Source organism: Delphinapterus leucas, chromosome 1 (genome assembly GCF_059928025.1).
Source record: "Delphinapterus leucas isolate spDelLeu-1000000601 "Yukka" chromosome 1, BTC_Dleu_Yukka2, whole genome shotgun sequence".
Lineage (NCBI taxonomy): Eukaryota > Metazoa > Chordata > Mammalia > Artiodactyla > Monodontidae > Delphinapterus > Delphinapterus leucas.
Window position 1 is genome coordinate 103,667,328 of NC_143129.1, and position 13,149 is coordinate 103,680,476.

The following is a 13,149-nucleotide window of genomic DNA, read 5'->3' on the forward strand; positions in this document are numbered from 1 at the left end:
TGGGAAAGCTGTTTAAACTATTATATCTATGGTAGGCAGAGCTCCACAAACCAAACCACAAATCCACAAGGACACTATAAGTAGAATTTCTTAAATCCTGAGAAGAAATGACTGGAATTTTAAACTACCCCTTTTACTTAACCATCTGTTACTTTTTCTGTTGCAGTCAAGACAGTGGGGAAAAAATGTTCCTAGAGAAAGACACAGAGCTTACAATCTTCCCTTAGAAAATCACCTACACCGATGTTACACTGCCTCTTTTCTTCAGTATTTCATTGTCTCCCCCCTGCCCCTGTCCACCCTCACCCACCACAAACGTACACAGGCCTTATTCATCAGGACTGTAAGTTTATGTGTTCCTTTTTCAAATCAGTAAGCCTTAATATGCAGTAACTTCCCCAAGCAAATTTCATGGGTAAAAATTTTGGAAGTAGTACAATTTTTTTCACCTCACCCACAAACATCTCCTGACTAATTTTCTGGGTAACAGTTAACACGAGTAATTTGGTGTTCAAGTTTGTGCTCACATCAGATATGCTGGCCTTGGAGGATTCTGAAAGAAATAACTAAAAAACACGTTTTTTTGTGTCAAAAATACATTATAAAAATGTGTTGATCTTTGAAATTATTTGGAATATTTTACCTCTAGTCATTTATTAATTTGTTCCTTGTTCCATATTAGATTTAAGATGGCTTCCAAAATTATACTCTACAACTAGTTTAAAGGTATTAAGTGGATAAAGACATTAGCACAAAGGAAAATAAGAATAGGGGGATAACAAGGTAAAGCCAGGGGTGAGTCTGACACATAAAAGACATTTGCCAAATAGAAGTGGATCAGAATTGGGGTTCTCAACAGTCTAGAAACTAATGTGAAGAGTGGTATAAAGAGTGGGATAGGAACAGGTATAAAACCCAAGATGTGTACACGCTGGAAACAAGCTAATGGCTCAGGAGAAATTAAATCCCATTGTTGGTGCTGAGACATAAATGAAACTTTTCTCAGGGGTCCTCATAAAGGAAAACCAGAAGGTAGTCTGTGCTGTTGATGCTTATCATAAGGGATTTATGGTTCTCTTCCTTAAAATGTCCCTTATTACAAATCAATGGTCCAAATCAATGGTCCAAATCAATGGTCCAAGCATTGTTTAGTTAAAATAATTGTTTAGAGTCCAAAACATAACTTTTTTTTTTTTTTTTCGGTACGTGGGCCTCTCACTGTTGTGGCCTCTCCCGTTGCGGAGCACAGGCTCCAGACGCGAAGGCTCAGTGGCCATGGCTCACAGGCCCAGCCGCTCCAGGGCATGTGGGATCTTCCCAGCCCGGGGCACGAACCCGTGTCCCCTGCATCAGCAGGTGGACTCTCAACCACTGCGCCACCAGGGAGGCCCCAAAACATAACTTTTTAATAGTCAGTATAAATTCATATACATTTTAAATTATCTATTCAATTGCCTAAAGTGACCAGGTGGGGCAAGTGGGAGTGGTCACTTGTCAACTCAAGATAATTGATGCCTCTTTTTTTTTTTTTTTAACAATGTGAAAGTCTAACAACCAGGATTACAGTTATCATTTCCAAACCTTAATCTAGAAAAATGAGATATCCAATATATACTTCAAATACAAAATATTTACAATCTAACACTGGTTAGGTACTGCGCTAACAGTTTTCATAGGCTGATTTAACAACACTCTAAGGAAGATATTACCCACAACTTTTATAGTTGAGGAAACTAAAGCAAGGAGAATGTAAGTAACTTGTCCCAAACTACAAAGGCACACAATACTGTAGCTGAAATTACATGCAACTCTGCAATTGGGTTTAAGACCTTATATTAAATACTTTTCAGATACTGCTCTACTTGCAATGCCATGAGACAAATAACAGAGGGAAAAAGTAACCTGGTAAAATCCCAAATAAAGACCTCCCCCGACAAAAAAAATAAATAAAAATAAACACTCCAGGCTCAACAGACTTATCATAAGGTAGACACGATTTTTTGCTATTTAATCAAATATTATCCTTTACAAGTTTATATAAATAGCAGCACATGGATCTTTTTTCCAACCACCTGAATGAATGATGCCCTGAATGAGAGGTCTGACTGTGACGGTACGGAGGGAGAGGAATGCTAGGCACCGCCTGGATCTTTGTTCTGGGACGAGAGACTGCTGAGGGCTTTGTTGATTAAGCGTCACTCATTCATCCAGATCCCCACCCAGTGTTGTGTCTACAGCTCCAATACACAGGTACACTGTGTATGTGAGGCACATATTTATTAGCTGTTTACCCAAAATCCATTCCCCACTCTCCTTCTTACTACATGAAAGAGCTCCAGTTTTTTTAGGTATTTGCATCAGAAGGCAGTTTGTAGCTGATCCAAGTCCATTCTGATGGTCACATTCCCACTCCAAGCAACTGGCTTGATCCATGGACTTTTCAGGACTCTGGCCAATGAGATGTGAAGAAAAGTCTGCTGATACCTTCTAAGATAAACTGATAAAAGGAAACATACAAGAAGAAAGTCCTTTCTCCTTCCACTGGATAGCAGCATGTCCTTCACTGCTGTGTGAGTGTGTGTATATGTACATGTGTGTATCTGTGTGTGTGAGAAATACATATAGATGCAAACAGGCAAAAAAGAAGCAGAGAAATAAAAACAGATACTAGAAAATGAGGCACATAGAAAGGAATAAATTTGTTAAAAAGGGGAGAGGTGAGACAACAAATATCTGAGAAAACGTAGAGCCAACCTCTGCTGCCACCACACAAAAAAAAGCTGTGTCAATATTATCATTTCTTTAAAGCTTAAAGAGAAGGCACTCTTGCTCTATACATCATTTAGTACACTATCAAGAACATTTGAAGATTAATAACCACAATTTCAGGATGGGAGTAAAAAACTGGTTCAAAAATAGCAACTCACACAGAGCAAGGACCAGATTAAATAAATTTGGTATCTGTTTGTATCTTCTGAATGTGGCTATATGCAAATCCAGACTATAATGATCTTATGAAAATGCATTTTTTATTTTTGTTCCCATAAATATACTGTGGAACAGCTATGGCATTATATCTAGATCCAACTCTCAGATTCCATGCACATATTGCTAAATGTCAAATGTATTCATATTCATTTATATTTGAATGCTGCTTTGAGTGGCAAACTATAAATCATCCATTCAAAAATAAAAATACAAATAAAATGGATATGCAGCATTATTTAGCACCACAGATGAACTTTATTTATCTTACAGTTAAACAGTGAAGTGAATAAGCATTTTCAAACAGAAGCTCTGACTCTGAAAACTTATAACTAAACTGCAAAAACTACAAGTTCCTCCAAGTATCTGAGTTTTCCTCAAAATCTGTTATTGTTATACCTTCATCTCCACAGACAGAAAATTCCTTACTTTGAATATCTACTTTATTGAATCTCTTCTTTATCAGAGCATCTAATGCTCAATCTCTCTTAAAATGTTTTATTATCTACAGTTACCTTAATTATTCTGTATCAAGCTGTTTTTATAAATACCTCATAAATGGAGAGGTGGTTAAAAAATTTGAATGACCCTAAATAAATCAGTTTAGTTCATCTTATTGGTCCAATTATTTACCACCAGCCGAAGCTATATAAATTCTCTTTCCTTCTCCTCACTAGCCATCCCTTCTTAGATTTTTATTGTTGGAATATGCCAAGGCTCAGTCCTATTAAGTCCTGGGACCTCTTTTTTTCATCCTTTAGTGACCTCAACAAATGTCATGGCTTTAAATACAACCTATCTGCTAACAACTCCCACGTATATATCTCCGGCTGGATCCCTTCCCTGACCTCTGGATTTTTATGTTCATTTTCATACGTGACTCCCTACTCAGCACCTCACTTGGGTATCTGATGGGCACATCAACATTATACAATCAAATCTGATTTCTTCACCTTCTCCATGTTCTTCCCAAACCTGTTCTTCCCAAAGTCTTTGGCATCTCAATGCCAACACTTAACTTCTAGTTGCTCAGTTCAAAAACCTTGGTATAATCCTTGTTCACTCACAATTCATAGTCCACCAAATAGCAAACAGCTCTCTGTCTTCAAAATATCCTCAGAATCTGACCACTCCACACCACTTCTGCCCTGGTCCAAACTATGATGTCTCACTGGGGTTGGAAGAGCTAGTCTCCAGCTCTGGCCTTCTCCCAGTCCATACACACTCCACATAGACATTATATTTTGTCCTTCCCAAGCAGAGTAATTGATTTAGAACAATTCTGAACATGTCACTCCTCTGTTCAACTGTCGTCTTCCTATCTTGCTGAGACCAAATCTTATAAGGCTCTACATGATCTGACCCCTGGCGACCTCTCCGACCTCATTCCATTCCAGCAACACTGGTCTCCTTGCTTTTCGTGAAACATGCAGGCATACTTCCACTTTGCACTTACTGTCCCCACTGCCTGAAATTTCTTCTGCCGGGTATTCATGTAGTTCAAGACCTCACCTTTTTGGGTTTTACATAATCACCTTCTCGGTAAGACCTTTCCTAACCCCTAATTTTAAATTGCATTGCTCCCCAACACTACCTCTTCTCCACACTTATCACTATATGACAATACACTATAAGTTTCAGTTGTTGCTTACTGTCTCTATCACTAGAATATAAGACTCATGAGGGCCTTTCTTGACCACTGTCTCCCTAGTGCTTAGAATAGCGTCTTTTATATGTTAGGTACCTAAAAACATTTGTTAAAAGGTTTTCGTTGAATACTTCTACCTTAAATGCCATCTCATCATGACATAAAGTTGCACATCTCCAATTTTCTTCTTCCTCTTATATGCTACAGTTCAATTTGTAAAGCCACAATCTGCTTTCCTTACAATCTAGAAATGTCAAGGGTCACTAAGAACTTGAAACAAGGGCCACCCTCATTCTTTAAGCGCTTCAGATTCTATCTTCCACCTACATCTCTCTCAAATTTCTCTGCTCTGCAACTCCACTACCACCTCTTCAGTTCAGGCTCTCGCTGAATCCACACAGTCCAAAGGAAAAAGCCCATATTCCTCATCCTGACAATTAAGGCTCCTTTCCCATCTGACTGCGGCCCATCTTTAGAGCCACATCCCTCAATTCTCCTGTACCCTGCTCTCTACACATCAACCAGGGTTCCTCAGTTTAGCACACTTTTTTGAGCCTTTACTACTTTTCATAATATCCACTCAGTAGTCTTCAAGCAACAATTACTTACTCATTCTACAGGACCCATCTCAAGTATTACTTCTGTAAAGCCATCAAAATAACAACAGCTAACAACCACTGAGTGCTTTCTATAATCCAAATAATTGACTTGCATTGTATCATTTGATCCTTAAACAAGCCTATTAGAAAGGTACTAACAATGTCCCCCTTTATACATGATAAAATGAGGCTTAAAAATATTAGGAAGGGCTTCCCTGGTAGCGCAGTGGTTGAGGGTCCGCCTGCCGATGCAGGGGACACGGGTTTGTGCCCCGGTCCGGGAGGATCCCACATGCCGTGGAGCGGCTGGGCCCATGGGCCATGGCCACTGAGCCTGCGCGTCCGGAGCCTGTGCTCTGCAATGGGAGAGGCCACAACAGTAAGGGGTCCACGTACCGCAATAAAAAAAAAAAAAAATGTTAGGAAATGTGCCTTAAGACTTAATAAACAGATAAGCTAAGATTTGATCCCAGGTCTATCTAATTCCAAAGCCTAAATGACAAAACTCTAAATCAACAGCTGAACTGACCTTCAAATGAGTATTCTACAAGTCTTTACTGAGTTTAGGTCACTTCGAAACAATTGATTTTATTGCTGTGAGATAAGAAGTATAAACCACAAACTCTAAGAAGCAGCCACTTTACAGCTACCCAGATAATAAATCAAGGAATTCGCTATAAAACATTATTTTCCTTTGCAGGAAAACACATAATTTTTGTGGGCATGTTTGTGTGATAAGAAAAAAGTAATAATAATGTCATAATTGCCAATTTACAGCATATACAAAGTTACAGGCACGGTAAAAGACAAGAGCCTTGTATTTGCATGCCACGTAGCCCACCTGATAAAAATCACCTGATATGTCTAACATGACCTCCGGAATGTTACATCAGTGCTCTACTTCTACCCAATAATTATAACTACACTAGTGTTTGCCCTTCTTGGTAGAGCTTCATTTCACTGACCTTTGCATTATGAGTTGCTTTGCCCAGTTTGCATATAACTTCCCACCCAAAGGTGACTTTGATGGAGCTTCTGAAGGTAGCCCCAGCAGGTCTCCATAGAAATGGCCCCAGGGTTGTCTCCAAAGTGCCCTGCTTGAGTTGCCATGGTAAACAACCAGGCTAGATTGCTCTATTCAGTTCTCTGCCAGGGTCTCCATGGTGACTGCAAAGGAGGGCTCCTTAGAAGGACCTCAAAAGGGCACGTTTCCATGGTGACCCTATCCTGCATATTTCTAAGCAACTTCCCTTCAGTTGTTCTGCAACCAATCAGAGCAGGTTCATTTTGAGAGTAACCCTGGAAGGTTGCTCCCAAAGATATCATCGTAACACACAGGTATTTGGAAGTGAGGTCTGTAATCAAATAAACTGCTTGAAAATGTAAATGGTACTATTCACAAATCATTAAATTAGTTCCTATGCATTTTAGGATCTGTTTTTGATGGGAAACAAAAAAATACTTTCTCTGTTTCAAACCTTAATAAAAATTATCTTACAGAATATAATGCAGATAATTAAAGTTTCAAATTTCTCCAATCTTACAACATAGCAGCTAACTAGGTAAAAAATACTTTATAGTGGACATGTCTCTCACACACACACACACACACACACACACACACACACAAAATGAAATCCAAAATACAGATGGATCATCAGGTTATAATGAGATATCAAGGAAATTTTTATAGAGCAAAAGACAAAATATTTGCAAGTCAAATGAAAAGAAAAAATGTGTTTTTTAGTTGAGTTGGGAAAGCCTAGCCATATTTGGGCCTAAACTATTTTTTCCTGTGTTTTTGTGGTTGGAACAATCCCAACTACTCTTCCTTTCAATTTAAAATACGAATATAAGCCATTCTGAACAGATGCTTGGTTTTCAAGCCATTTTACTATTCTCCTGAAACTTTAAAATACTGTACTTTTCCTAGTATTTAGTCAAGGGCAATATTTTATCTAATCACAAATTTCAATATCCCACAAATTTAAATATCTTTAGAAATTATTTAACAAATAAAAACATTCTACAGTTACAATGATACAATTATTATTGTTGTACATGTGCTCACCCATCTCTGTTCATTCCAGTTGACTTTTTAAATTAAAAAATATATATATATGTACATATATGTGTGTGTATATATATAATATAAATATATATAAATGTGTATATATATTTATCCCTTACTGTATTGAGAAGGTTAATCTTGGATTTCCTCTTTTTTCTCCTCATCTTGAGGTAAAAGCAAGAGCTCCCCCTCGACCACTAGTTCCATTTGTTCTACATTTTCTGTTAGTCTCTCTCACAGATTCCATTCTCCTACTCTGTCCACAGCAGCCCACCACTCCCCACTCACACTCCATGCAGGAGAATAAATTTGAGTTTGAAAAATAAGCAGAGTTAAGAAAGGTGAGGATAATTCATAATCACGTTTTAGTGAAATCTCAACATTTTACACAAAGTCTGATTTTGTAGAGACTTATTGTTTCAAATGTTCAATATGTTTTTATGAAGCCAAGCAATCACTGCAAGTTTCATTCATTCACAATATTTATTGAGTGACCACCATGTACCAGGCACTGTTCTCTGGGCTGAGAATACTTCAGGAAATAATTAAAAAATTCCTACCCTCAAGGTATTTAGATTATGGACAGGGAGAGAAAGAGAAAGATAATACAAAGAAAACCAGTAAGAATTTCATCTTTTGTGTTAGAAAATTATTAAAGCTAGAGAGAAAATTAAAGAAGGGAGGAGGGAGGTTAGCTCCCAAGCCAAGTTGGGATGGGCAGCAATAATACTACGGATTAACGGGGGGCGGGGGGGTTGGGGGCTGGGGGGGTGTTTCAAGGACTCCCCCATTCACCTGACATAAGTGTATTCTAAACCCTTAAATTAAAAATAAAATTAGGAAAGTCTCTTTCATAGAAAATGTAATAAAAGTTAAAGTAATGAGTGATTTCTCCAACTTTTATACTTGCTCTCTGAGAGGCAGCATGGTCTGAGGGAGGCAAGTGATACTCTTACCTCCAGTCCTACTTCTGTTTCAAGAACTATATAAATTTGGGCAAGTTACTCTACGTTTCAAGCCTCTTCCTCTGTTTTAAAATGATAACAATTCTGATCTGATAGTATCATGACAACATGCAAAGACAAGAAAATATAAATGCTAAACTATTGTGCGTGAAAATATAATGTCTGATATTTGCTTTAGAGTACTTCAGAAAAAACAAAAAGTGAGAAATAGGTGAAAAAAACTGGGCACAATGCTGGGAATTAATGAAGCCCAGTGGTGGGTAAATGAGTTCATTATATTATTAGATCATTTTTTATGTTTGAAAATTTCCATGAAAAAAGTATTTTAAGAAAAGGATTAAACTTGAAAATGAAGATACTTCCTTTGTAAAGATTTTTACAATAACTAGAAAAATATGTATAGGAACACCAACTTACCTTGTACAAATTTCTTATAAAACTAGTAAAAAGTAGATTTATTTACTGAGTACTTACTAACCTTCTGGAACAATGTTAGGTACTTTTTTCCATACTTTCTGAATTCAAGCACTCTAATTTAAAAAGAATTAACTTCATACTTTACTCATTGTAAGAAAAAATATAAGACAGAAAGGCAGAAAAGCATTGTAAGCTTACAGACTCCCCTGGTACTCAATGTATAATCGATTTGTGGAAGAAACTTTAGTATCATTTACTGAATGCTTAAAAAAAAAGCATGTAATAGAGCTAATACAAATTTTAGACAATCAATTCTACGTGATTATAACAAGAAATTTAAAAACTTACCAGATCAGTATCTGCCTTTTTAGAGGTCAAAGCTTCAACTTTGGAATCCAGTTCTGCCTGTATTTGATCTCTTCTTTTCATGACACCCTTCATATTAAAACACAGGAATGAAACAGGTTGTACTTAGTTTTAATAATCTTTGTATAACAAAAATATACATTTGAGAACATAAATACCATCTCTTCCCCAAGCCATCAGTCATCTAGGGGTGTAATGACTTAAAAAAAAATTAATCTCTAAAAGCTAAACTGATAGCAAGTATTTAAAGGAAACTTTTTCATAATCTTTTATTAGTTTTCCCAATGTACACCTTACTGGTTTAAGTACTTTATGTACAAAAGACATGTTTTGATGGTGCACTCTAGGCATGTACAGTTCTTCAAAAAGAGCAAAGAACCAAAAAAGTCAACAGGAGCACTGAAAATATGTGCTATGGTGTAAACTGGTTGCAGTTGGGAGGGCACATGGGCTACACATCTGAAAGTATCTACAATCAGCCCTCTTATTGGACTCCAAAGGCATAGTTAATCAAAGTCAATTACAGTGGGGAATCAAAATTGAAGTGTGCATTCACATCTTAAGATTTTATTTTAGCTTAAAATATGTAAGTATTAACCGATTAGCCAAGACTGAGGAGAAAGCATGGCATCTGCTCTGAGAGGAGTTCCATCTTGTTTTCTTGAATAACCATGATTTCACGTTTCAGTTAATACACCCTGGTGAAGGAATTGGAGTGCAGAATTCATCTACATCTTTTATAATGTTTTCTAGTCTTTTTCAATGTCTTTCCCTTGGTGACTCACTTTTCTTCCAAGACAGTCTTTGTAGACACCAAGATTCTTTTTATTTGTACTCATCTTTCACTGGTTTCCATAGTATTAATTAAATAATGAAATCGTAATAATGAACACAAGTGGCCTAAACAGTTCAAGGCAAAAATAAAACTAACTCTGGGTAAGCAAACAGCTCAGCCAGGGAGAGCAGAGTTGCAGGACATATAAGAGAAGGGCCTTAGTGAAGTACAGGTCTTTTGGGTATTTTCAGAGGAAGGGAAGAACCTTAACCACAAATCAGTTAAATGGAACCAGATAAGCTGGCTCTACAGTATTTGAGAGAATATTGAGAGGCATTAAGGATAAAAATCATCCTGAAAATGACTCACCCTGGTTTTGTGCCTGGTGGAATCAATCTTAAAACGTTCAAAAGAGATGAACATTTCTCTTGTTTTCAAAAAAATGAATAGAAAATTCAACTAATTATCACAAATTCTTTTATATTTACTTCAATGTTTAATGGCCATTAATGTCAGGAACCCCTTCCTTTCTCTAACCCAAATGACACATACTATAATTTAGTCCCATTAATTTTATGTATGTTTCCATAAATATGAAATATTGTGCTTCATATAGATAGAAATATTTTAAGTAAGAGGTGACTTCAGAAGACAACTAGTAAAAACTGCACAAATTTAGTCAAGGCATGTATTTTTCATTATTTTAGCTCACATTGAAGAAAATATTCCAATATAAAACAGAAGCACAACTTCAATATAAGTGCTATTGATTATACCCTAGGAACCTACAAAATAATACAATCAAATGAGGACCTATAAAATAATTCAATTCCGGTTGCTATTATAATTTTTCCACACCTTTAGTAATACAGGACTTAAATTGCATAATTTCCATCCCGACATAAAGAGCAAAACATCTAATTAAGGGAAAAGAATATAATATTTTTAATGATAAAAATCAGATCTCTTTGAACAGCCACACAAGAGAGATCAATAATGAAGTAAACCAATGGAATGCAGCCAAGGAAATTGATGGAGGCAAGGAGGAAGCACCTCAGCAGTGAAACATTAGAGGACTTTGGGAAGCAGGGAGGGTGTGTTTATGGGAGGATCACAACAAAGTCAAGTAACAGCAGAAATCCGAAATACCTACAAAATATTTAATGATTCTGTGAAAGGAAAACCTAAACATGATAAATACGAAAGAGGCAGATATCATGCCGAAAGGCTAAGAGAACTTTTCTTAACAAGACAAAGTAAAAAAAATTTTTTAAGCCTCCCAAATCAAGAGTACATGAATACAGAAACCAGACATGGGTTCAAGTCTAAATGGCAGAAAAAATGGACTATAACTGAATGCAAGCTGACTCCTTCCCCCACTGTCACCCTACAACACCAGAAAGCTGAGGGTATCAGTTCAACTGTGCAAGGTATTGTGAGCAGAGAATAATACTGGATGAAAAACATTAGCTTTGCAGATAGCATTGCTAAATCCAAAATACCTGGAAACCTTAACTTGAACTGAGGAGGTTAAATGCAAAACTCTGATATAAGAGGAATAAAAAAGCCTTTTCAAATAGTGAAAGAAACATGTTAATTTGAAGGATCTCTTTTCAGAAGCACCCAGAAGACAGAACAAACATCAAGATCCTACTCAAGTACTTTCTACATAATGATACTAAATATATTGCTAAATCAAATGTACCTAGAAGCAAGAAAGCAACTCTTTCATGAAAAGAAATTTCTCAAGTGCTAAAAAATTTTAAAGTAAAATTTTAAAAGGCTGGAAAAACTAATCATACTCCCTATGTAAATCTTGACTGAGGATGCTTCAAATCTATCTTATAAACTGTTGTTGCTACTGTTGAAAATTCCTGTCTTTTATTAACATATTCTTCCACTCATCAATTCATTCATGCAGTGAACAAATATTTATGAGTATCTACACGCAAAGCATCCTTCTAGGATGGGAAGATAGTGGTGAACAAAAAGAAATAGAAACTGCCTTTATAAAGCATATAATCAGGTCAGGAACTAAGGTAGAAGTAGAATTAGGTGTTCTTACCATTAACATTTCACTATAAAGCACATACTCATGTACGACAGGAAGCAGGGCCTCTGAGAGTCCAGACATCCGTTTTTCAGTGGCCTTACAGCATCTGTCAATGCAGCTTGCAACACCTTTTAGAGTATCAGCCAGATCTTCTTCTGATGCTGACCACAGAATATGAATTGGGCCATATTCTTTCATTTCATCAAAATATTCTAAAAAAACAATAAGTTCTTCAATTTACAGGAGTTTTCAAAATCCCTGTATTACAGACAATAAGAAAGGACCTTATTTTCTCATTGTGCACATGTTCTTGTACATGAACATAAGAATATGGATATCCTCTTTCATTAAATTGACCTGTCATCCCAATCTGCTCAACTGGTCCTTGAATGAAAACTTTCCAAGTGTAATCGATAACATGCTTTTTCATTCCCCAAAGTGTCCTGGCTTGGGAGATAAATTATACGATCACTGTATCTATCACAGACTTCTGCCTACCAAACAAACTATACCTGAATACCTCATAGGCAACGTGACCTAAACAAAACATGTCTTCTTTTTCCTCTTATCCTGTTTATATATCCTCTTAATGGTAATTGCTTCCAAAAAATGTGGGGTCATCCTAGACCCTAGACTCACACCTGCACAGAGCCAGTCAGCAATTCCAATATTTCTAAATCTCTATCTATCTATCTATCTATCTAACCATCCATCCATTTACCCACCCACTTACCTACCCACCCACCCACCTCTCCTCACTTCCACTGTCATCAGCACCTCTAACCTGCACTACTGCAAGGGACTTCTAACAATTCTCCCTCTTTCAATTTTTGTCACAGTATGTGAACAGTGAAGTTTCTTAGCTGAATTAGAAAGTCCTTTATGATCAGTCCCTACCTTGCCTCTCCAGGTCTAACTCCTCAGATTCTCCCCCAAAGATATTTTAATTCAAGCCAAAATAACCGCTCATTCATGAATATCTCATGATTTTTCCTAACTTAAACAATGCATGTATCTTTTAGTCTTGCACTCTACCATTTCTATCATCTGACAAACTACTTCTAATCCTTTAAGTCCTAACACAGACAAATCTCTTCTGTTTCTGTTCCAAAGGCTTCTTAGATGCTTTGTCCTCAATGAGTCTATTATAATTTTATACTTCTATTAAAGCCTATCATAATTTAATACTTCTATTATCCCACTTTATTATAACTGCTTGCATAACTCACACACGCCTAGGCCATATGCTCCAAGACTCAACTGGGCAGGG

The 13,149-nt window shown here is 36.7% G+C and overlaps 1 protein-coding gene across 7 annotated transcripts in view; it reads right to left on the reverse strand.

Annotated features, from left to right (window-relative positions):
• Positions 1 to 13,149, reverse strand: part of SNX7 (sorting nexin 7) — a 98,170-nt gene that overhangs the window by 41,446 nt on the left and 43,575 nt on the right. For all 7 annotated transcript variants that reach the window (XR_002641911.3, XM_022553312.3, XM_022553311.2 and 4 more), the window contains 2 exons: positions 11,892 to 12,091; positions 9,034 to 9,120 (listed from right to left, as the gene is read on the reverse strand). Coding sequence is in view for 6 of the 7 variants with exons in the window: in XM_022553312.3 (XP_022409020.1) it covers positions 9,034 to 9,120; positions 11,892 to 12,091 (287 nt within the window). In the remaining variant the exon portion in view is untranslated. The remainder of the gene's footprint in view (positions 1 to 9,033; positions 9,121 to 11,891; positions 12,092 to 13,149) is intronic.